This window comes from Papaver somniferum, chromosome 9 (genome assembly GCF_003573695.1).
Source record: "Papaver somniferum cultivar HN1 chromosome 9, ASM357369v1, whole genome shotgun sequence".
Lineage (NCBI taxonomy): Eukaryota > Viridiplantae > Streptophyta > Magnoliopsida > Ranunculales > Papaveraceae > Papaver > Papaver somniferum.
In genome coordinates, this window is record NC_039366.1 from 102,740,354 (window position 1) to 102,763,866 (window position 23,513).

Consider the following 23,513-nt stretch of genomic DNA (forward strand, 5'->3'; position numbering starts at 1 on the left):
GAATGTCAAATTGACCTATGAACCAGCACCGTTGGTCGATTATTGGATTGCTCACTCCGAAGAAGTAAACCAAATGAGTACAAGAGGGCTTGAAGCTTCTCATGGAACTTCTGATGCGGATGCGAGTTACACGGAATGGTATCAAGAACGGTCTCATCCTTATGTGGAAAATTTGGATCCGGAAGCGAGAAAATACTTCAAGAAGGGAGAGAGTTCGACATCAAGGACATCAAGGAATGATGAAAGTGACTGGAGGCAGATGGTGGTACGTATACTACTAATCTTCTGTTTGTATATGTTCTTTATAATTATCTACGAATAATTACAGTTCGTGTATTTAATATGAAAAAATAGATTGAACAAGTTCATTGGGTGGTCGAGGACCTAACCCGTAGCATTAATCCAGGTGACAAGATAACGGTCCCTGAACAAAGATTAATCCGAAATCGAGTTAAAGGCATACTAAACCCCGACAAAGGAGGTCTATATGCTTATGAAGAGGATTGTACAAGAAGAAGTAAGAGGGATAAGACTCCCTCCAATGAGCATGTTCAATCAAAGAAAGGAAAAGGTGGTCGAGCTGGACGTGGTGGAGGTAAAAAAGGTGGACGTGGTCAAGGTACAATTGATAAAAGTGGCAAAGGCCCAAATGTTCGAGGTGGACGTGGTGGAGGTAAAAAAGCTCCAGTTCAAGGTGGCTATGGAAGAGGTAAAAAACCTAAAGTTTTAGAAGAGGTTGTGGAAGAGGATAAATAGGACGAGGATTCGGACGAGGCATCGCGATCGGGTTCGGATTCTGAATCGGGCTAGGAATCCAATGAATGACTAATTGAGACGTAGTGGATTTTTAGTATATTGTTTCATGGATTTTTTTTATCATTTAAGAATTTGTGTATTTAGTATATTCGTTGTTTGGTTATGGATTTGGGCGAATGAATTTTTTATAACTTTCATGTATAAGTGAATGTTAGTATTTCTTTTTGTCTATATCTAAGTACAACGATGAAAAAGCAACAATATCAAAATTGTTGAGCACTTACAACTAGGTCGTTGCTTTATGAAATGTAGCTGTAAATTCCTATAATTGTTATCTAAAAACATACTTCCTATCCCTGGATGGATTTATCAACCATAATGGTCTCTGAGTTTGTAAAGAAAAATGGCACATAGTCTCGGTTAGAAATTTCTAGCCGTAAAAACTGATACAGATAGGTAAACCAACCGTGTTTCATTTACGGTTGGGAAGGACCTACCCGTGTATTTCACTGATAACCCCCCCAAAAAAATTGGCCATGTTACGACTAGATATCCAGACCGAGTATATGTTTCACGGTTAGGACTCCAAACCGTAAATCTGACATAAAGTAAAAGCTCTATTTTACGGTGTGGATTCCTATCCTTAAATATGATATACCCAAAAACCTACAGGTCTATACTTACTTACGGCTTGGTCGATCTATCAATTTCCTACCCGTAAATACAAGAATTTCCTTTTTTCCACATCCTTTCGGTTACTTTTTGAATTTTAAAAAGACTGATTTATAGAAGGTTCTAGCTGTTCAACCACTTATTTATACTTGAAATAACTCCACCTCCATATAACCATCCATTCTAAATCAAAACCACACCTTTTACATCAATAATCTCCACCAAAACCCCTACAAACTCAATGCAATGTATTCAAAGGATAAACCCAACTTTACTTTGGATGAAGACCTATCTCTTTGCAAAAATTTTATATTATGCTATCCAAAGATGGGAGAAGAGCGAAGGAAATGTGGTTTATCTAGTTAATCACATTGGAGTAAGTTTTTTGAATTTTTTTTGTAGTAAAACGGATAACACTAATAACAGTGACGGAGTGAAATTGTACGTATCTTCGACTTTCATACATACGTAAAAAAGTCGAAGAATATATGGCTTTACTTCGAATTTGCAAGCAACTTCGAATTAGAGGTGAAAATGGTGAGGAATTCGTAGCTCAAGCTAAGAAAGAATGAATAAAATGAAAATGTTATAATTTCAACTACGAAGCTCAATTCGCCATCATCAAAGACTTCTTGATACATCGTAAGGGATGTTATTAAAACCAATTTTGTAATGCGGATCTAGTAAATATGTAATGGGTTATATTTTGGTCTAATTAATGTAATTATTACTACTACACTTCAATCGTAGTATGTATTCATGTTGAAAATCTAAATTTCTTAACTTACATATTCAATTACGGACGGAAAAATTGCCTTCTAAACATCTTAACCCAGCTGTAATATAGAAACAGGTGATTTTGGAACAAATAATGGCCAGAAGTTCTCCACTTCCCATCCGTTATGCTTATGTACTGCTGGGAGTTCCTCAGTTGCCAATTGTATTTACCTTTTTACGGATGGTTTGACACATTATCCTAGCCGTAAAGAGTAAAAAACTCAGATTTTTACCGAATTTTTAAAGGATTTGAATCGATAAAATTGTTTTTGGGAGTTGATTATAAGATCTTCTTGAGTATTGTGACGAAGGGTTTCATCATTTTTCTTCAAATTTTTCCAAAACAATTTCACCATAATCATCCTTGTCCATCTTAAAAATCTAGGAAAATCAATTTTTAATTTTCAAAAGATTAAACATTTGATTATTCTAATCCATTCACTTATATTTATTAGTTAACTTAATCATTTCAAAACTAGTCATAAAAACCCAAGGTGACCAAACTTGTGGTACAAAAACCCCACTCAAATGTTGGGATTCATTAAAACTCCATCTTAAGCTAAATTATACAAAAACCCCAAAATTTTAAAAAATTGATACAAAAACCCCAAATTTCAAAATTGGTTTCATCAAATTTTATGATGAAATCAAAAATTGGTTTCGTCAAATTCTACGAGGTTTCATCAAATTTTATGATGAAACCAAATTTTGGTTTCATCAAAATTTTGTTTCTTGGGGTTTTTGTGTTGCTTTTGTTTTGGCGGGTTTTTTGTGGATGGATAGTGACTCCTTTGGGGTTATAACTCGTGGACCGTAATCATTTTAATTATCACTAATCAAATCGAGGGTAGATTCGGTATTACAAAAAATATCAGGATAAGGGGTTCTATGGAATAATATTTCATGACCCTATGCAGCCCCAAAAAAGCTAACCATTTGCAGCCCCAATAATATGATTCTTCTTTTTTCTCTTTTCTGAATCTTTTTGGTCGTATTATTAACTTCATTTTGTTTGAGGTGAATTATATTGCTCATCAGAATTATTCATTGTTCTGATAATTACTTAGCTTTCTCTGAAACCCTCCTGCTTATTTTGTTATTGGAATTAAAGTTTATGTGCATGGTTAAACAAAATCCTCTAATTAGAGTTGATCCTAAGTTTAGAAGAATCTTGAGCAAACTTGATGGCTTTTTATAATGTCGTTTTTTTCCTCCCAATAATTTCGTAAAACTGATAAATCAATTTTAAGTTTAACCTTAACTCATTTCCCGCATGAGATCATCACCAGTGACAATAACTTTGAATTCACAGACAAAAAGAAACATATGGCATGCAGTGAAGTATACAACTACCAATTTGTTTTCAGGAGATTTATTAATAAGTGTGGAGATTACAAATATTCATCCCTATAAATACATACAGATATCCAAGCACGAAATTAGAAGACATTTCCAAATTTTATTTTTTGTATGAAACACATGGCATGTACGGGAGTGTACAATTATGACTTTGTTTATTTATTTATTTTTAATCCAAAAAGAGATTTATTAAAAAGGTGGGAAATTACAACTACTTATCCCTATGGATACATTCAGATATCCAAGCAGGGAAATTAGAAAACATTTCTAAAGTTTCAAGAGTTAAGATCCCATGTTTAGCGAAAGCATGAGCCACATGGTTTATATCCCTTTGCACAAAAGTGCATCTCCAATTACTAAAAGAAGATAAAATTTTAAGAACGTCCATGATTAAGTTTGTGGTTTTCCATTTTATTTCTTCAAAATTGCCATTCACAACATTGATGACATTTTGACAATCTTCTTCAAGGTGTAAAGTCGCAATTTCCTTATCTTCGGCCCATAAAACAACTTCCAAAAGGACTTAAGCTTCGGCTTGTTCAGGATCTAGTGCTCTACTCCTGCTGCATCTAATTTCATATGTATTGCCTGCAAAATTTTTTAAGATTAGTCCACTTCCCATAATATGTGCATCATTTTTTTTCCATCAGGAAATCGATTATACCTCTAAAGATCTTTTTTTTTTGTTTTGTAAATCCAAAATGTATTAATAAATAGCAAGATTAATACAACTTAAATTGTAAAACTTAAAAAAAGAAAAAGAAAAAAAGATCAATATCTTTGTCTAGAGTTTGATTCATGGCAAGTTAAATACGAAGGATGTACTTCTGCGCAAAGGAATTGTGCTAGATAACTACTGCGCTTTTCGTGGTGACAATGCATAGACGTAAGATCACCTTTTTCAACACTGCAGGGTTGCTTTCAGGGTTTGGTCAATGTTATTGCCTAGATCGTGATGTGCTTACGACACTCCTAGAACTATTATGTTGTTGGCTAATTGCTGGCATAGTACGAACTTTTCAACTAACGGAAATTACATATGGAGTTCAATTCCTGCAGAAATGTTTTGGTGCTTATGGAAAGAACATAACAACTACGTGTTTGATGCCAAGCACACCTTCAAGACTGATGACGATCTAGGTAATGAGGCTAAAACTTTGCTCTTCTTTGGGCTGTTGCAGTTTGGAAAAAAGTACACGTGAACTTCTCTAGTTCAGTGATTAAAGACTGTGAGAATCTTTTCTTGTAAGTTGTCCTTGTAAAAAAAATTCCTTTTCTTTTTCTCTTTCAGTCTATCTTTGGTAGCCTTCTGTACATTTTACTCATCTAATATATCTTCTCTTTTCCGATAAAAAAAGTATGTGCATCTTCCTCATAGGATGCATCAAATTTAATTTTTGTAAAAGGCTGATCAGGTTTTCGCCATTGGAAATTTCTATGCATTGTTATTAGCAACAGGTACAACAGTAACAACTCTTATCCTATGCATATCTGCATAATCAACTTTTATCAGAACTACATATTACATGTTAGGTTGAACATTCTAAAACACTTTCTTGTATCTGCATCTGCCACATCACAAATTCAAACCATTCTACAATACTTGCTCTGGTGCTTCTTTGATTATTATCCCGAAACATGATGTACAATCAATCATTAAACTGAGCATTTACCATGTTAGCACTATTGATTATAGCATTCTAAACACATTGAGTAAATGAGCAATCAATAAAGAGATGTTGAATTCTTTCATGATTGTTACACAGAGGACAAATGGCATCAATATTGTAACCAAATCTAATAAATCTTTCACCCACAGGGAGGAAGTTTTGGAGACATTTCCGAAGAAAATACAGGATATTACCAGGAAATATATTTTTCCAAAAGGAATTCCAGGAGATGGGGACAATATTAACAAACCTTTGTCCTGATTTCTATCATGCAGAATAGCCTTATAAGCAGACTTAACAGTGACACACTGTTAGAATTAGGTTGCCACCTAAGATAATCTTTACCATCACAAGGTATTCTAATGTGCTGGATGTTTCCAATAATATGGGGGTCAATTAAAGCATTAAGAATACGAATATTCCACTGTTTTATATCAAAATCGATTAATTGAGACACATAAATGAAACAAATTGAGAGTTTACAATCGAATTTATAGATGAATCCATCTACTCCTTTAAATATGGATATTCCATCACCAATTTCCCAGCATGCATTTTTTTAACTATCTCAAGGCCTGTAAAAATGACATTCCAAATTTTGGACCCATTAGCAATTAGGCTATCAAACAGGGGACCAGAATTATGATAGTATCTCCCACTAAGAATTTTGACCCACAAAGCATCTCAAGAATGCAACATTCTCCAAGCCAATTTCGCCAATAAAGCTAAGTTCATTATTTCAAATTGTCTGATATTCAAACCACCCAAAACTCTAGGTTGAGCCCCAAAACTCTAGGTTGAGCTACATCTTTCTATTTCTTAATGTAAACACCTTTTTTACCTTTATTTTTATTCTACCAGAATATCATTTGGATAGCATCCTTTTTTCCTGTCAAAGTTTTAGGAATAAAAAAAATAGACATATGGTGGGATGTTAAACTACTTAGTGCAGATTGAGTCAGGACAGTTCTGCCTGGAAGCTTAAGAAACTTAGGTTTCAAAGCATCAAACCTATCACCATATCTATTAAGAAGAATAGAGAAAGAATGCACTTTTCTTTTTTTAAAAAGAAGAGGTACTCCGAGATACTTGTCATTAATAATAAGTTTATTAATTTTCAGGATGTTGGAAACCCTATTCCTGGTACCATTAGGAACACCACTACTAAAACCTATACCAAATTTATTTTAGCTGACATATTGACATGAAAAATATTTAAATTGTTAAATAAGGTTTACCAGATTTTTGGCTTCATCGGCATTGGCTCTAGCAAATATGTAAATCATCTGCAAAAAATAAATGTGAAAGTACAAGAAGATAGGGATTAATTTTAATAACATGAATAAGATTATTAAAGTAGAAAGTAAAACTCTAGAAAAAGCTTCCATACGAAGAATGAAAAAATAAGGGGGCAAAGTATCCCCTTGTCTAAATCCTCTTGGGGGAGACAAAACTACACATGGAGAGTCATTCAATAGAATGAATGTTAAAACCGTGTTAATACATTGATCAATCATTGTGCAAAAATTATTACAGAAATCCAGTTTCCTAAGGATATTTAAGAGGAACGGCCATTTAATCATGTCAAATGCTTTTGGCATGTCCAGTTTGATGGTCATCCAAGCATTCTTGGCTTTGATCTTTTTTATTGAGTCTACCAACTCATGAAACCAAATTTCCTAAGGATATTCACGAGGAACGACCATTTAATCCTGTCAAATGTTTTTGCCATATCCAGTTTGATGGCCATCCAACCATTCTTAGCTTTGATCCTTTTCATTGAGTCTACCAACTCATGAGCACTTACTATGTTATCAGTAATGCATCTACCAGTAACAAAGGTTGTTCGGTAAAAAGAGATAGTTTTTCTAAGATGACTTTGAATCTAGAGGCTAAGAGCTTAGAAATAACTTTATAGGTAAGTTTGTTGGTCTAAAATCAACTGCATTCTTGGACAACTATTTTTAGGTATTAAAGAGATAAAATTATAATTCATTTGTCTTAAAACATGCTTAGAATACAAAAAAAAAAAAAACCTTGTACCATTATAACCAATTAATTTTGAAATATATAATATCATTAAAGCTAAAAGAGACAGAAATGATCAAGAGATTTAATGTTTTGAGAAATTTAATTTAAAGTGAGTTGACTAAAATTGGTTACCGGTAGAAGGTTTATTTTTTGAAATTAAATTTGCCGATTTTATTTATTTGATGTTATGTATTGAACTGTATGTTTATTCGTAAACCAGAAATTAAAACGTAATATTTGCCCAGCTTGTTACTAGGCTACCATCTAAAATTTCTGTATAAACATTTACTTTGAAATTTATATTACAACGTAGTATCAAATAAAAATTTAAGACAATGTAATAAAAATATTCGATTTATATAATTTTTTTTCAAATTAATATATATTGAATATGTATGTCGTAACATGATCGCTAAAAAAAAAGGACAAGGGAAGATACCAATCCATAGATCCAATACTTAGGATTATTTTGTTTATATTAACTATACCCCGTCCTAGCAATACTGGTACACACCTTTAGCAATTCATCACTAAAAGTTAAAAAGGGTTCAACATTCAAATCAAATCTCATTAGGTGTTTTCTTTATTTGTAAATTTTTTTTTGGAAGGAAATGAAATGAACACTGATTCGAAGACGATGACTTCATTAGTACACTGCCTCTTATTACATTTTCCATCAATTTGGTAACACCACAACCATGCTTTGCCAAACAACTATCAATTGATATATTGAGCAGCCTCTTATTTAATATCCAAGTATAAAATACATGAACTCAAACTTTACAGTTTACAGAATTTTAAACTTAGATAGTGTAAGGAGGTGGTTTAGGCAAGTCCTTAACAAGACCACACATGGTGTAGTTGTCGGGAATGTTGTATTCATCTCTGAGAGATCGAGCCGGTGAAAGAACGCTGAAGTACATTTGCTGACCCAAGTAGTACTTTTCCCAAAGGTTAGACCTCAAGTTCCACATACCAGCATTATCGAAGGTAAGCATGATGGCAGCCCAAGTACCAGGGTAGACCTGGATTGTGTGCCTGCTTACAGCATCGAGCAAGTTGTAGTTCTTTCTCTTCTCTGGAGTCCATTTTCCTGCTTCAATTGCAACAGCGAAGAACGAGTACCCGTCCAAGTGGTATGATTGCATTGACTTCTCGTGGTTTTCGAATATGATTTCAACGAAGTCACGGAAAGTTGCGTTAAGAACGTTGGGTGAGACAGTGATCTTGGTTTCACTCTCTGCGGTTGGCTCGTCAGCAATTGTGTTGTACTTGAAGACCTTCTCGGGTACTTGGAAGTATTCAGCAAGCTTGAGAGGGGTCTCTGGGTTGTTGTGTGAAACACCGTTAATGGCATATCGAAGCTTGCCGTCAACCTTTGAAGCAGAGTTAACGATCTTGATGGTGCGGGTAATGTTGATACCACCATAGTGGTATGAACCTTGTGGGTTGGGACGAGCAGCACTGGCGGTAAGGTTCCATCTGAAAGAACGGAATTGATTGAGTGACCAGATTAGACTAGTTGGTGCCTCTGGAAGAACAGGAGAAGCAGGGGCGCTGCTTCCTTCGTAACGGATCAAACCGGTGGCGTTGGTGCTCTCCTTGATGAATCTTGAAGAAGCAACCATGTAGTAGTCTCTTGGTTCTTGATCAGCTGTAACCAAAACTGAGTAGCACTGACCAACATGAACGTCAAGTGAATCGTAGGTGTTCTGTACAACGTGGGAACCGTCCATCTCAACCAACTTCATCATATGACCTTGGATCCTGAAGTTCAATGTGCTCTTGATACCAACATTGCAGATTCTGTACCTGTAGGTCTTACCAGGCTTCATGGAGAAGAGTGGTTCGTTCTTGTCAGCTCCTTTACTGGACTTACCGTTAATGAGGACACCGTCGGGTCTGTTAATAGATCGACCGCTGTCCAAAACACTCCTTAAGGCTTTGTGGTCTTTAGTGTACCAATCACCAATGAGGACGGTGTAGTCTTCTTCGGGATCAGCAAAGGGAACAGGGATGAGGAGACGGCTGTTAACGCGTAGACCACCGAAACCACCGGCAGCTTTGTGGAAAGCCGTGCTAGGGAAGTAAAAGTAACTACCAATCTGATCCTTAACCTGGAAATGATAGGTGTAGTTAGTACCAGGTTGGATTGGGCAGGTAGTCCCGGGCATACCATCTTGCCATGAATTCTTCCTGTGTTGAATACCGTTCCATGAGAATAGAACTGGCTCATCAAGGTTGTTGAAGATGTTGATGACAATGTTGTTGTTGGTGGTGGAATTGATGTTAGGACCAGGGAACTGGTTGTTGATGAGAATGCCTTGTTGTGGGACTCCAAGTGGTGAGATGGTGCCATAAGTAACATTCCATGTAAAGAAGAGATACGGATCTTCAGCTCTAATCAAAGCAGTTGTTGATAAACAGATCAACAATGCAAGAAATGCACTCGCTCTAGCAGCCATCTCGTTGATCTTACTTTTTGCTTCCCTAGCAACCTCAAAACCCTCTCCTTTTTTTTTATAATTATTTAAGGAAAAAGAAAAAGAAAAAAAAATATAGTATACAATTATTCCCTTAAAAAAAGAGTTAATGAAAACTCTGTTTTTAAGTGATGAATTAAGCTGGTCGATGTCTCTCCTTTTATATGATGAGTTTGTTGAAGAGGAAGAACTCTTGTTCATTCAAATGCGTGAGTTTCGTATTGCCACTAAAATCCTTGAATCTCTCTATTGCTTTTTTTATACAAAGCATCCTTGAATTATTCTGTCTTTTGCTTTTTTTACACAAACCAAATCCTTGAATTTCTCTCTTTCTAAGTATGCGTTGTACGTTCCACGTTAGGGGATGGTCGAATCAGGTGTAATTGCATGTACTGTAAGCAATTAGCAACCTGTACAAACGTGTTCGGTTTGATATTCACATCACAATTAACATGCGGGGAGGAAACCCAAGTTGTAACCGCAGGGCCGGCCTTACTAACTTGGATGCCCCGCGTAGTGTCCCAAAATGTATCAAAAAAACAAATGAAAAAATATGCCTTATAGGTGTACTTTTATTTATTTTTGTCGAAAAGGTAGAATTCATATATAAGTAGCCTGGCTAAATTGGGGTCTATGCCACTTAATTGGGGCATAATACTAGATGACAAAATAGGATCATTGGGAGAAAATTCATAGAAACCCCTTATCCAATATTTATATTAATGCGCAATATACCCTTATTAAATTAGTGCTAATTCGGATTATTAAAAAATGTTTAATCAAGTTAATCCTGAAATTAACTTTCATTAATCGATAATCAAAACTTGTAAAAAAATTTAGTTTTTACTCGATCCAGAATCGGTTTATGTTAGTGCATTTGTAAACCAATTCTGGGTTGAGTTTTATGCTTAGGAAGATGTAAACCCAGAATCGGAGTTTTATCAATACCCACATAAACCGATTCCAAAAATCGGACATTTTTAATACACATGTAAACCGATTATGCCTTACTTTCAGAAACAAAATATTCATTACATAGTTGAGGAAATTAGCCCACTACATATATATATAGGACTCAGTATGGGAATTCTAGAATTTGACACATCAAATGTTCATCAATGAACCTCCGAGCACGTCGGTACAACGTCGTATATTCTTTGTGGTGAATGAACTTTCTTTCCCATTACAAATTCTCCATAGCCCGTTGAAACGTTCCAGCTAAAATTCAATGAATTCTTATATGTTAGTATGTGAAACTAATGTAGTTGACATGGGTATGAAAATGATAGCATTACTCACTTTTCCCTGAGAGGAGCTCTTGGATGATAGTGGTACACCATATTTCTAACTATTACGTACTCCCACATTGCCCTTTAATGTATTGGAATCGAAATGCCAACTCTCTTCATTTGCGGTTGTTGGGATTCGCGGTACGCCCATAAAAGAACTCTTTAACTCTCTTCCAAAACATTGAATAGATTTCATTCGGACGTTCACGGAACGTATTAGCAAAGGATTTAACGAGACACAAATCTTCATGCGGTTCCCATTCCATTTTCTAGGCTAAGTGTGTGATATGGGAGTGGGTGAAAGAGGTTGTCCTTATATAGATAAGGACTCAACGGCTATTTTTTTTTCAAATTCAAATCAAACAATTGGATTTTATGTATGTCCACATAAACCGATTGTGTCCTTACAAAATCATATAAATTGTGCGTCTCAACAATCGGGCTTTTTTAATGCACATGTAAACCGATTGTCAAAGTTACAAAACTTTTCTTCAAAAAAATCGGATTACATTTGTGTACATGTAAACCGATTCTAAAAGTTACAGAACTTTTCTTCTTAGCAATCGGGCTACATATTGGTTGATGAAAACCGATTCTTGGCTTCAAAAGTTACAAGAGTTTTCTTCATCACAATCGGGTTTGATAAAGTTAAATGTAAACCGATTCTGAAACTGAACCTCTGGGAAATTGTCAGAATCGGGTTACATATAGTTATATGTAACCCGATTCTGATAGAAAAAAATGCTAGAATCCTGATTTTTTTTCAAACACATTAAGTCATTCATAAACTAGAAACCAGACTAAGTCATTCATAGACTAGGAGTGTAACCAAACATAATTCGACGATAAGTTTAAGACAAAACATAAGTTTTGACTCCATAATTATCCATACTTAAAGACATAAACATGACTACAACCATTCATTCATGAACATCCCCACCACGACCACGACCACGTCCACCGCGTGCTCGTTTAGTAGGTTGGGCGCTGCTCGATGCACCTTCAGACATCTTTTTGGAAGGGGATCTCTTTCTCTTATTCTTTGGCTCATCCTCCTCATCCTCCTCAGAATCATCCTCATCCTGCTCCCCAAACTTTGCACCAGCTTCTACATCTTCGAGACTATTCAATTCATCAATTAGTTTTTCATTGGCCTTTACATTTTTCCCTTACCTGATTTCCAGCTTTGCCCGGGTTATCAAGTATTCGACTCATCTTCTCTGTTTCAATTTCAAATAACAAACATTCAATATATAATGCTAAAACCATTAACAAAATCGTAATTGAGTAACAATACACACCAAGTATTCGACAACCGTATCTTTCTCCTCTATCATGGGCCTCTCATCTACTCGTATCACTCGAGTATGCGAAACATTGAGGTACCACGGCATGTAACCCGCAATTGCATCGTCATCAGTTCGAGAAGGACCAACCAAAGGATATTTGTGAAACGCTCTGTTATCCCAATACTCACATGATGTCAAAGGCTTGAGAACAATGACAATATCACTTTCATGTGCTTTCGTTTTTGTGTAATTTAATTTGAAATCCTTGTGCGCCTTTGGGATTCTTTGTATGTAACCGCATTGTCTTGCGACTCTCGACGGGTTGTACATTACATATCCTCTTGGGTGAAACAAAGGCCCATGATATTCACTTTGGTCTGAGCACCCAACCATCTTTCCTTTTTCTTTAGCCGAAGCCTCCTTGTAAGGATCAAAGACAACATCCTTCGTCGTCAAGTTGTCTAACTGGCGTCTCAAATTCAAATAATCCATTCTTTATTTCTTCGGCTTACTTCTGTAGGTGTACTTGGTTCCATACTGTTGTTCGTCCCAATCCTTGTTCTCAAAAGCCCTTTTAGAAAATATTGGGAAGTGCAAATGTATCCATGCCTGTAGAAAAGCCATATTCCTTACGAGTTGGTTCCTTTGAACCCTAGAAGCCTTTCTCAACTGCGTCAAAGAGTGTGCAAGGATGGCAGTGACCCAAGAGTAGTCCTGTATCTTGTTAAATGGTTGCAACAGCTGGATAAAGTTGGTGTTAACACGGGCACCGGAAACGTCGGGGAAGATAACAACTCCAAGGATATAAAGGACATACGCATTGGCCGTGGCGATGATACGTTGCGGCGTCACCTCTTTTCCCTCATGACGAAGCTTTTTTGTTCCCATAAAGTTGCTCCTCAGCCTCGAGAGATGAAATATCCTCTGCTTTGCCTTGCCTACTAGCATCTCCTTCTTGGTCTTATCTTCATCCCATTGGAACACTTCCTTGGTCCACTTGTAAATCTTGTCCCAATCAAGCTCTTGCGCGTACTATTTTTGCTTCACGGCTTTACCTTATATGCTTAGCCCGGTAATGAACTTCGCATCATTTGGAGTTATCATCATTTCTCTAAACAGAAGAGGTAAAGTATCAGTTTCCCCGTAGTATCTCTCGGCGAAGGCGGAACAAAGAGGTCTGTCGTAACTAAGGTGGCCCAAATTGTTGACCACAGAAAGCAACCCCGTAGAATTGACTAGATGGACCACTTCCGGAACTTCTCCCCTGCTTAATTCATCAGCTATAAGTGGTCATTTCGTCATCATAGTCACTGACGTTCCAGGTTTCATAAGACGAACGACATGCTTGTGATCCTATAAAACCAAACAACCATGATGGACAACAATCAAAACACTACATGGATAATAATGTTTACATTACATGGCACAAGGTTTGGGTACTTACTATGGTATTATAGATGATGCTGGCCCAACTGCTTTTGTAACCCCATAATACATTTCCTCCATCAGCTGGTATCCCTAAAGGTGGATCATCAGGGCCGCGAGCAAGCATCTTCAGATCGTCGGGTATGTGGTCACCTTTCGTCTTCTTTGGAACTTCTTTCTTCTGACCTTTTCCTTTAGGGTCTCTTTCTTGTTCTTGAATGACTTCTCTTATCTCTTTATCATCTTCGTCGTCACCTTCTTCTTCATCACTTTCACTCTCATCACTTTCTTCTTCAACACCTTTCTTGCCACGGACACCTTCATCACTTTCACTCTCATCACTTTCTTCTTCAACACCTTACTTTCCACGGGAATCTTCATCACTTTCACTCTCATCACTTTCTTCTTCACCACCTTCCTTGCCACCTTCTTCTTCTTCACTTTCACTCTCATCACTTTCTTCTTCACCACCTTCTTGTTCAGTAGGTGTATCAGAATCAGGTTCTTCATGTGTTGGTTGCTCTGCTTGAGGTGGTGGGTCATTGATGTTGGTTCCTTTGGATTTCCTTCCCATGGCCCTTCGGTGAGAAGCATTCAAATTTTTACCGTCTTTTCGACGAGGTCCCAAAGGCTTAGGAGTATCATGGTCATGTTTCCTCTTATATTTCTTTTCGGCTTGATTTTTTTGCCTGTAGAATACGGATTTAAGCGACAAAAAACAATGGAATACAATGCATTTTTAAATTCATGGTAAATAATCGGTTTACTCGATATACATATAAAACCCGATTCTTAACATAATGCAATCCACAATTGGGTTTTGTTATGTGCTAATGTAAACCGATTCCTGGAATCGGTTTACTCGATATACATATAAAATCCATTTCTAAACTAAACAATCGGTTTTTTTGAAGACATATGTAACCTGATTCCTAAAAAAAAGATCCATGAACATTGGATACAATCGGGTTATTTATACAATAACGTCCCCCGTTTCCTTTTCACATACAGAACAATCTGGCTATAAGTTTATGAACAAAATCCGTTTCTAATAAGAATCGGTTCACTTCGTGACTAACGTCCGATTCTGTGAACACCGAAATTTTTTTATTTCAAAATTATCGATTTCTAATCTAAAGCATGTTACTAAAACCTAATTTAGAGGATTGGGTTGATAGAAAAGTACCTGATTCGACCCATTTCTTCCTCCTGTGCGATACGAGCGGCTTCGGATTGTTCTTGCACTTCCCTCGTTCTATTTCGAATCGCTTCAACAAGTCCGGGATCGTCGTCGCTAGAATAATTCCTGTTAGTAGCATACTTCATTCTTGTTGTTGGTTTCGACATTTTATAGAAGAAATAAACGATTAATCGTCGTCGATCATCGACGATTTTTGGTTTGAAAAAAATGGAAAAAGAGGGAGTGGAGGAGGAGATGAATCGGTTTTTATGTTAAAAATAAAAACTGATTTTTGTTAGTTAGGTTTATTAAGGATTGATGGGGATAATTTAGTAATATCAATATTTTTTTGAGGGTAATTTTCGTAGTTTACATAAATATTAGACACCCCTTATCATTTGAATTGGTTAGATGAAGTAATCTATAGGCCCCAATTAAGTGGCATAGGCCCCAATTTAGCCAGGATAAGTAGATGGACAAACCATCACTTGATTTATAATATTTAAGCAACAATCATATCCCACTTGAATAAAATGCAATTAGTTGGAGTTATATAGAAGGGTTTGGCGGGGTTGGGTCTATTAGTGAGCTAGTCCAGCTGGATGGATTTGAATAGGGACCTGGATCCGGCTTTAGCCTATAAAAAAAATTACTTTGAATTGACTCAAATATGTTGCTTTAAACAACCACCAAAAATTCATCAGACTTAACAAAAAGTATAATATCGTTATCTTATAATTCCCTCCAAAAACTCTGTTGTTGCATTCCTTTCACGCCAACCAAATGGCATCATAAGGTAGTATCTCCCAGATATTTCTGATTTCTTCTCTTAAATGAATTATCTAGAACATAAAGTTACGAAGAAGTGATTTGTTCACTACCTAAGGGATTTTAAAGGCTTCAAAAAAATAGTACCAAATCTTTGTTGAAAGTTGGCAGTGAAAGAGTATGAGGTGTTCATCGGCCTCTTCCAAACCGCAGAGTTTGCATGGAGTATCATCAATAAGTATTCTTTTATGTGTCAGATTCTCATTGATTTGTGGAAGGATGACCAAAGCAACACTGACATCTTCGTCGGAATATCTTTCTCCAAAAAAAAATTACAAAACTTTCTGCATCTGAAGTGATCATGTTATGTTTCACTAGAGTCTTGAATTTTGCATTGATTGATAACCTCGTTTGTCAGGGAACTTGCGAGGGGCATTTAATTGCATCTTCTTCTGATCTCAAAATTGGAGGTGTACCCAGTGTTTTCATCAATTCAATATGACATGATTTTTCTTTGTCCGAGTTGAAGTTGAGAAGTTGTAGCTGCAAGTTGCCTTGATCATATGTACATTTTGAAATTATGCTCCATTTCATTCTTGCTTTCTTGTATATATAGTGGGAAATGAATCTTTTAATGTAGCTGCGACAGACATTCATCATGACAAATGTCATTGTTTGTAAATAATTCCATATTTTCTACTAGAGAAAATTTTGATTTCCAAATTCCTTTCGATGGTCCCCTTTCCTTGTGCAATATTCATCTCCACTAGAATTAGAGTGTCTATGTATGAGCTTGTTCTTTCCTCCATAATCTTTGTTTTCTTTGTTGTACCTTCGTATCCACTTTGGCAAGAGAGTTCTGTTTGCATATTTCGGATTCCTCGATCCAGGTTCACCATCCTTCTTTGATCTGCAAACATTTCCTCGTTCCACCCAATACATCTTTAATCAGTTATTCCTGGTACCCCACAGAAATCTTCTTAAGATAATATTGTTGATCTCCTTCCTCACAAATGTTGGCCGAGTCAATATGGATAGATAATAAAGAAGGATACTAGAGATATTACTTTTTATTTAGGTGATTCTCCCAAACTTTGTCAAACCCTTCTTTTCCATTAAGATAATTTGGTTTTCATTCTTTCGGACGCTATGTCCAGACACAAAAATATCTAGGATATTTTAGGTAGTCTTAGGTATTTGATGGGTAGCTTCTCTGTTGTGCATCCCATTGTTTTAGCTAACTCATTTGTTCATATGCTCCAATACTAACTATTGTGCTTTTATCCATGTTTAACTTTATACCGATTACTGTTTCAAATATCATTAACAGAATTTGTTAGAGCATTGCTCGGTTGAACCTACCAAGCATTGGTATGTCAAGTTTGATTGTCATATTTTAGTATCAAAACTCAGTTATAGTCGCTTGATTAAGATTACTAGAGTCAACTTCATCTAGGTTAGATTAGAAAGTCTAGGAATGTTGAGACATACAAGTATTACTCTGAAGACCCGAAAAATGTGAAAACGTATCGACTACAACATCATCCTTCCACTTGAGGTTAGTGATACTAACTTGACTTATTTCCATTCCTATCGTTAGTTTCAAGTCGTTTAGGATTGAAAATCTAACATGCGGGGTTATATTTAATACTCTAGTATTAGACTTGGTCATATTATTATGATCACAGTATTAAGGAAGAATATTTAATTACGAAGTATAACGTTTATTTTTTGAACTTCATAAGTGCGACATCGACATAATTTATGTAACTCGTTACTTGATTGTGTATTGGATATAGGTATGATTTCATCCTAGGAGACTATGATTCATTACATATGTTTAAAGGAAGTACATATACAAAACTTGTTTCGTAATCGAAAAAAATCAATAGGTGTGTTGGTTCGGTTTTCTATGAATATCTATTGGATGACAAATTCGAACCTAAGGTAGGAATTCTGGTAAAACCGATCCTAACTTATGTTGAGAGTTATGGTAGAACCGATCCCTACCTACTTTGGGATACATGGTAGAACTGATCCTAGATTTTGTTGGGAGTCTTGGTATAACTGATCATTACCTATATTGCGAGTCTTGGTAGAACCGATCCTAGCTTTTGTTGGGAGTCATGGTAGGACCGATCCCTACCTATATTTGGAGACTTGATAGAACCGATCTTAACCTATGTTAGGAGTCATGGTATAACCGGTCCTAAGAACAAAACAAATTTTCAATATTCACATATTACTTACGGTTTTGTGTGAGTTTGGAATTAGGGTTTGCTAATTTGGAAAGTTCTAGATGTCGATATAATTTGAACATGTACATGATTCTTATATTTAATTATTCAAAGATATTCCTTGATAGTAAGTTGATCCCAAACCGAAATATTGAGAATCTTTTAATTAAATTTTTCGAATTATGTGTTTTGATTTTCAAGCAATCAAAACATATCTCTTGAAAAGCTATGTTATTTAAGTGCTAGACTAATATTAGATATTCTGTAAATAGAGATTTCGAAATTACAGGTTGGATATTAGTTAGAAATATGAAAACCGAAATTAGGTACATATTGCATATCTTGAGAATCTTTCGGTTTTGGAATTTTCTTGTTGTCCAAACAACCTTGGTCTATAAATATTTGAGTTTATATTTCTTGCAAACTATCCTAAGAGCCAACAAAACTTCATTCGTGTTGTTTCTAGTGGAGATGACTATCCGGAGAGGAAAGTACCCTAATTAGGCGAAATCTCTTACGTCCGCTCGTTTAACGACTTTTGTGGGATCAATAAACTCTACGAGTACCGTTGGTGGGAAACGAGATAATTGCATTGTCATTTTAGTTTTCGCTTATTGATTTGATTGAATTAAGGTTGTTGAGACTTTAATTGTACATAGTTTGATTATTCTTGAGAGCCTTTTATTTTGACATAAAGTCACTCAATCTAGATCAAAGTATTGACGGGATCTTCAGAACTGTTTTTAGATCTGAAGACAACTTGTGATCATCCATTGTTAACAGACTCCGTTCTGTGTGTGATTGATCATAAGTGGAATCAAATTTTTGTATGAAGGTACAATTGAAGGCAATTAAAGATTTGAGGACAATAAGATTTTTCTGATTGGTTTTTGTATCTCGTGATATTTTGTGCACACATCTTAATCGGCTGGGATTCGAGTAACATCTGATTTATCTTTGATAGATTTGATCATACAATTATTTAGATCGGCAACTATCATTTGGCGGTATTCTTCAGTATCTGAATCCGATAATTGTGAATTTAGATCTGATTATTTCGGATACCTAACAAAGGAGTTTACTAGTTTAAACGGAAGAGCCACTTGTCAAAACTCAACATATCATTTCTTAAAAGATTATTGGAGTAGTTACCAAACAACCTTATTCCTTTACCGTTTGGAAGACGATCAAAAGGAGTTGAGTGTTTAAGACTTTACATCGGTAAAGCAACTCAAGATAATAATTTCTGTCTTGGGATTCACGTGCATTGACCAGACGGTCGTAGGCCCAGGGATACTTAGGGAACTAAGAAACTATGGTAGATTAATTGGTCTCTGTTAGAGCATAGCTCGGTTGAACCCACCAAGCGTTGGTATGTCAAGTTTGGTTGTCATATTTTAGTGAATCAAAATTCATTTAAAGAGTCACTTGATTATTTACTAGAGTCAACTTCGTATAGGTTAGCTAGAAAGTTACTAGGATATGAGACTTACAAGTATTACGTGAAAACTTGAAAAATGTGACGAAGTAAAGAGCTACATCGATGACATCATCCTTCCAGTTGAGGTTAGTAATATTTGACTTTAACTGTTTCATTCCTAACGTACCTTTCAAGTCGTGCATATTAAAAACATAACTGCGAAGCTGTGAATGATTATACTCTAGTTAGACATAGTATTAAGGAATTACAATATGAAGTATAAAGTCTATCTTTTGAACTTCGTATATAATACATCGACATAATCCTATGAATGTTATCGTGATTATGTATGGGTGAAGATTTCGTCCTAGGAAACAATATTTTACATTTGTTTAAAGGAATTACAATTCATAAACTTGTTTTGTGAATCGAAAGGGAAATCGCTAGGCTTATTGGTATTATCATTCATTGCAAATCTTTGGATTACCAATATGTGTTTTTAGTATAACCGCTCATAACTTGTTTATCTATCTTGTTAAAACTATTCACAATGCATGACTTTTGTATTGGTATGACTTTTATTAGTGAAACCGATCTTAACTAATCACCTGAGATGATATGATCGATATGTTGTAATTGGTATGACCAACTCTAGACATTGGGGAACCGATCCTAGTAAGAGGTGCAACCGATCACAAGTATGTGGAATCGATCCTTATAAGAGGTGCAAAAAGTCTTAGTAATTGGTAACCGATCCTATGACTTGTGCAACAGATTACAAGTAAAATACCATAATTATGTGGTAACCGATCCTACTACCTAGTCAACCAATTATTGGAAAGCTAGTGTGACCGATCCTAGTACCCACATGGAGGTAGAACCGAAGCTTTCTGTTTTGGTAGAACCGTGAAACCCATTAATGGTGATTTGATAGGATAATCAATCACATAGTTCTTGGAAGTCAGATGAACCAATTTTAAACTCGTTTGGAAGTGTGGCAAATCGGTTCCAAGATTGTAATATGAAAAAGGATTTACAAAATAAATATGTCGACATACTTTGAACATGTGCAGTAACTCTTATCTTTTATTGTTCAAATATATTCCTTAATAACTAAAGGACAATCCCGGATTGAATTAAATTGAGAATCTTTTAATTAAGGTTTTTAGTTTTATATCCTTTTAATTTCCATCAATTAAATGCATATCTTTAGAAAATAAAAATTAGTAATGTGCATTTACTAATTGGAGATTTTCTACTGAGATTTCGGTCAATATTTGGACAGTGCATTTCCAGGAATTATGAAAACCGATTTTGGCTTTATTGCATATCTTTGAGAATATTCGGTTTTGGAAATTCCTTGGTGTCCAAATTTCCTTGGTCTATAAATATTGAAGTTTGCATTTCGAGCAAACTAATCCTCAGAGCCAGCAAAACTACCTAGTTGTGTTGTTACTGGTGGAGCCGTCTATTCAGAGAGGAAAGTAGAATTAGGCGAAATCTCTTACGACCGCTCGTTTTAAAGACTTTTTTGGGATTTGGAAGCTCTACGAGTACCGTTGGTGGGAAACTAGATAATTGCAGTTTATTATTAGTTTTCGATTGATTTTATTGACTAAAGGTTGTTGAACTTTGATTGCACCTAGTTTGTTTATGCTTGAGAATCTTCTCTTCTGATATAAGATTCACTCAAACTAGATCGAAGTATCGACGGGGATCTTTATACTGTTTGTAGATCTAAAGACGTCTTGTGATAATCCATTGTTAACAAACCCCGTTATGTGTGTGATTGATTACAAGAGATTCAAGCTGTTTGTGTGCAGGTGTTTATTGAAGATCTAAGAAGATTTGAAGACGAAGAAGATTTCTTATTTGAGTTCATAATCTTTGGTGTGCACAAAACTTGATCGGCTTGGGATCCAACTATAATCGGTTTATCTTTGTGATAACCTTAATTTATTAGTTGAGTAGATCGGCATCAATACAATTCTTTGTGATTCAAAGTATTGATTGAATAGTCTAGAAAATTACTTTGGTAGTTGTTAAATAGATTAATCTAAGAACCTGACAAAGGAGATTATTGGGATAAACAGAAGAGCCTTTTGTCAAACTCATATCACTTGTTTGAAAAGAGTTGTTACCGAACAGATTTGTTGTTCCTTTACTGTTTGGAATACGAACCAAAGAAATTGTTCCAAGTGCGTGACTTATTACAAGTTGGAGGCGCAGGAATACTAAGAGAACTAGGTGAACTATAGGTTTAGTTGCTTGGTCTCAACTATACAAAGTTGGTTTAGATTTTGTATAGCGGCTTAATTCTGAGAGTATTCAATTCTGGACAAGGTCCCGTGGTTTTTCTGCATTTGCGGTTTCCTCGTTAACAAAATCTTGCTGTGTCTTTTACTTTTCTATTTCAATAAATTATAATTGTTTTATTATAATTAAAAGTAAAATACACAAACGTTAATTCATATTTACTTGATAGCAATCCTATTGTGTTTGGTTAAGTCCGAACCTATTATCAAGTAATCATACTTCGTTGTTGTATTGTCTCAATCTTGTATCCATAGTCAATCACGCAAGTTATCTTGTTATCGTATTGTCTAGATCTCGTATCCATAGACGATCACACGAAGTGTGAACTGATTAGTTGTATTTTCTCGACTCAGTCCATAGACAATCACTTTCGGAGAAAGGACTTATAGGTGGAAAAGTTTTAGATTGAGGTATATTTGGGTACCCTCGTCTTTTCAATTGGTATCAGAGCATGCAAACACGAAAAGATCTAACATTCTGTGTTTGGTGTGATCCAACCTATAAGAAATTGAATTCGTGTCTGATTCAGTTAATGTAGAGCAAGAAGATGATATACTTCAGAAAGGCAGTTTGGTTTCAAAACCTGATAAACAGCTTTGTACTTTTAGTTCACTAGTTGAACACAACTCAGGAAATATTAACCATGATGCGTTAATAAGAAACCAAATACTAGTGACAAACAAGTTAGATTCACATGACAGTGATGAGATTAAATTTTTCATAAAACTTGTTGAAAAATACAATCTAAAAGATAATTTATATTATCCTTCTGTCGAGAAGCTTATCAGAGATTCTCTGAAAACTAGGATTCATAAAGAAGCTGAATCTAAGGAACATGACTTTGTTCAAAACAAAAATGATATATTAGTTAAAACAAGGATATGTGATTCTAATCTCCACTTAACAAATGTACAACATCGTGATTCTGATAGTCTAATCACTTACAAGAATCAAAATAGATGTGTCTCAAGAGGTAATCATATGACTAATATCCGGTCAAGACCATCTGTCATACATTATGACAATGACTATCTCTTATACAGAGTAAAAGATCAGCATGAGTGCACAAAAACTAATGATTTCAGATCATGTTGTTTTGTTATTGATCAACTGTCTAAAACAGAATCCAGGAAACAATCTCATCAAATGATGTTGTCATATTCCAAGAAATTCCTGGGTCGGTATAAGAGTTCTGATTATTTCGCGACTCAAAAGAATTCAAGTCACACTTATGGTGTTGTTCATCAAACTGATCATTATGTTAAATCAGATCACTTCAGCTGTGACATATTAAAAGAAGTTTATTCTTGGAATAGTCCCAAAAGGGAAGATATTCGAAATTATCATGATGGATCATGTTCCACAAAATTTGAGCTATCAAAAGCTCACTCCAACAACTAATGTTGGTGATCAGAATTTCCCTAGATGTGCTCGATTCAAATAAATGGGAAGTTCTTAAAAAGAGCACAAGAACATGAAGGAGGTAAAATACTATACAATCTACCAGTATCATGAATATCTAAAGAATTTTTCTAGATTTGGAATACTTTTTATATTTTTAGAAACATACTTGCGATGTTGGAGAATTCATGACAAAATTGGGAAGGATAATGTCAAACCCTCTTAATTGCATTGATTTCGAAAATCTCTCAATATTATTTTCGTAAGTATATATTTATCAAATAAAAATACCTTGATTAGGTATGAGTAAAACTTGGAAACCAAGTTCTATTTGATATATATAAAAACCATCTTAAGAACCGATTTATTTCTCAAGTTTTTGCTGAGGTTCAAGATGGATAAAAATATTATTGATATTGGTTCATAATTACAAAAGCTTG

General features: G+C 35.3%; 1 protein-coding gene across 1 annotated transcript; it reads right to left on the minus strand.

The window, feature by feature from the left end:
• Nucleotides 1-7,889: 7,889 nt before the first annotated feature.
• On the minus strand, nucleotides 7,890-9,875 carry LOC113310010 (L-ascorbate oxidase homolog). The gene has a single exon (XM_026558546.1). The coding sequence runs from the start codon at nucleotides 9,728-9,730 to the stop codon at nucleotides 8,069-8,071; it is 1,662 nt and encodes a 553-aa protein (XP_026414331.1). The 5' UTR covers nucleotides 9,731-9,875; the 3' UTR covers nucleotides 7,890-8,068.
• Nucleotides 9,876-23,513: the final 13,638 nt, after the last annotated feature.

Bases quoted from the DNA above. Each gene is read 5' to 3' on its own strand.
- LOC113310010 (XM_026558546.1), bottom strand. From the start codon at position 9,730: ATGGCTGCTAGAGCGAGTGCATTTCTTGCATTGTTGATCTGTTTATCA.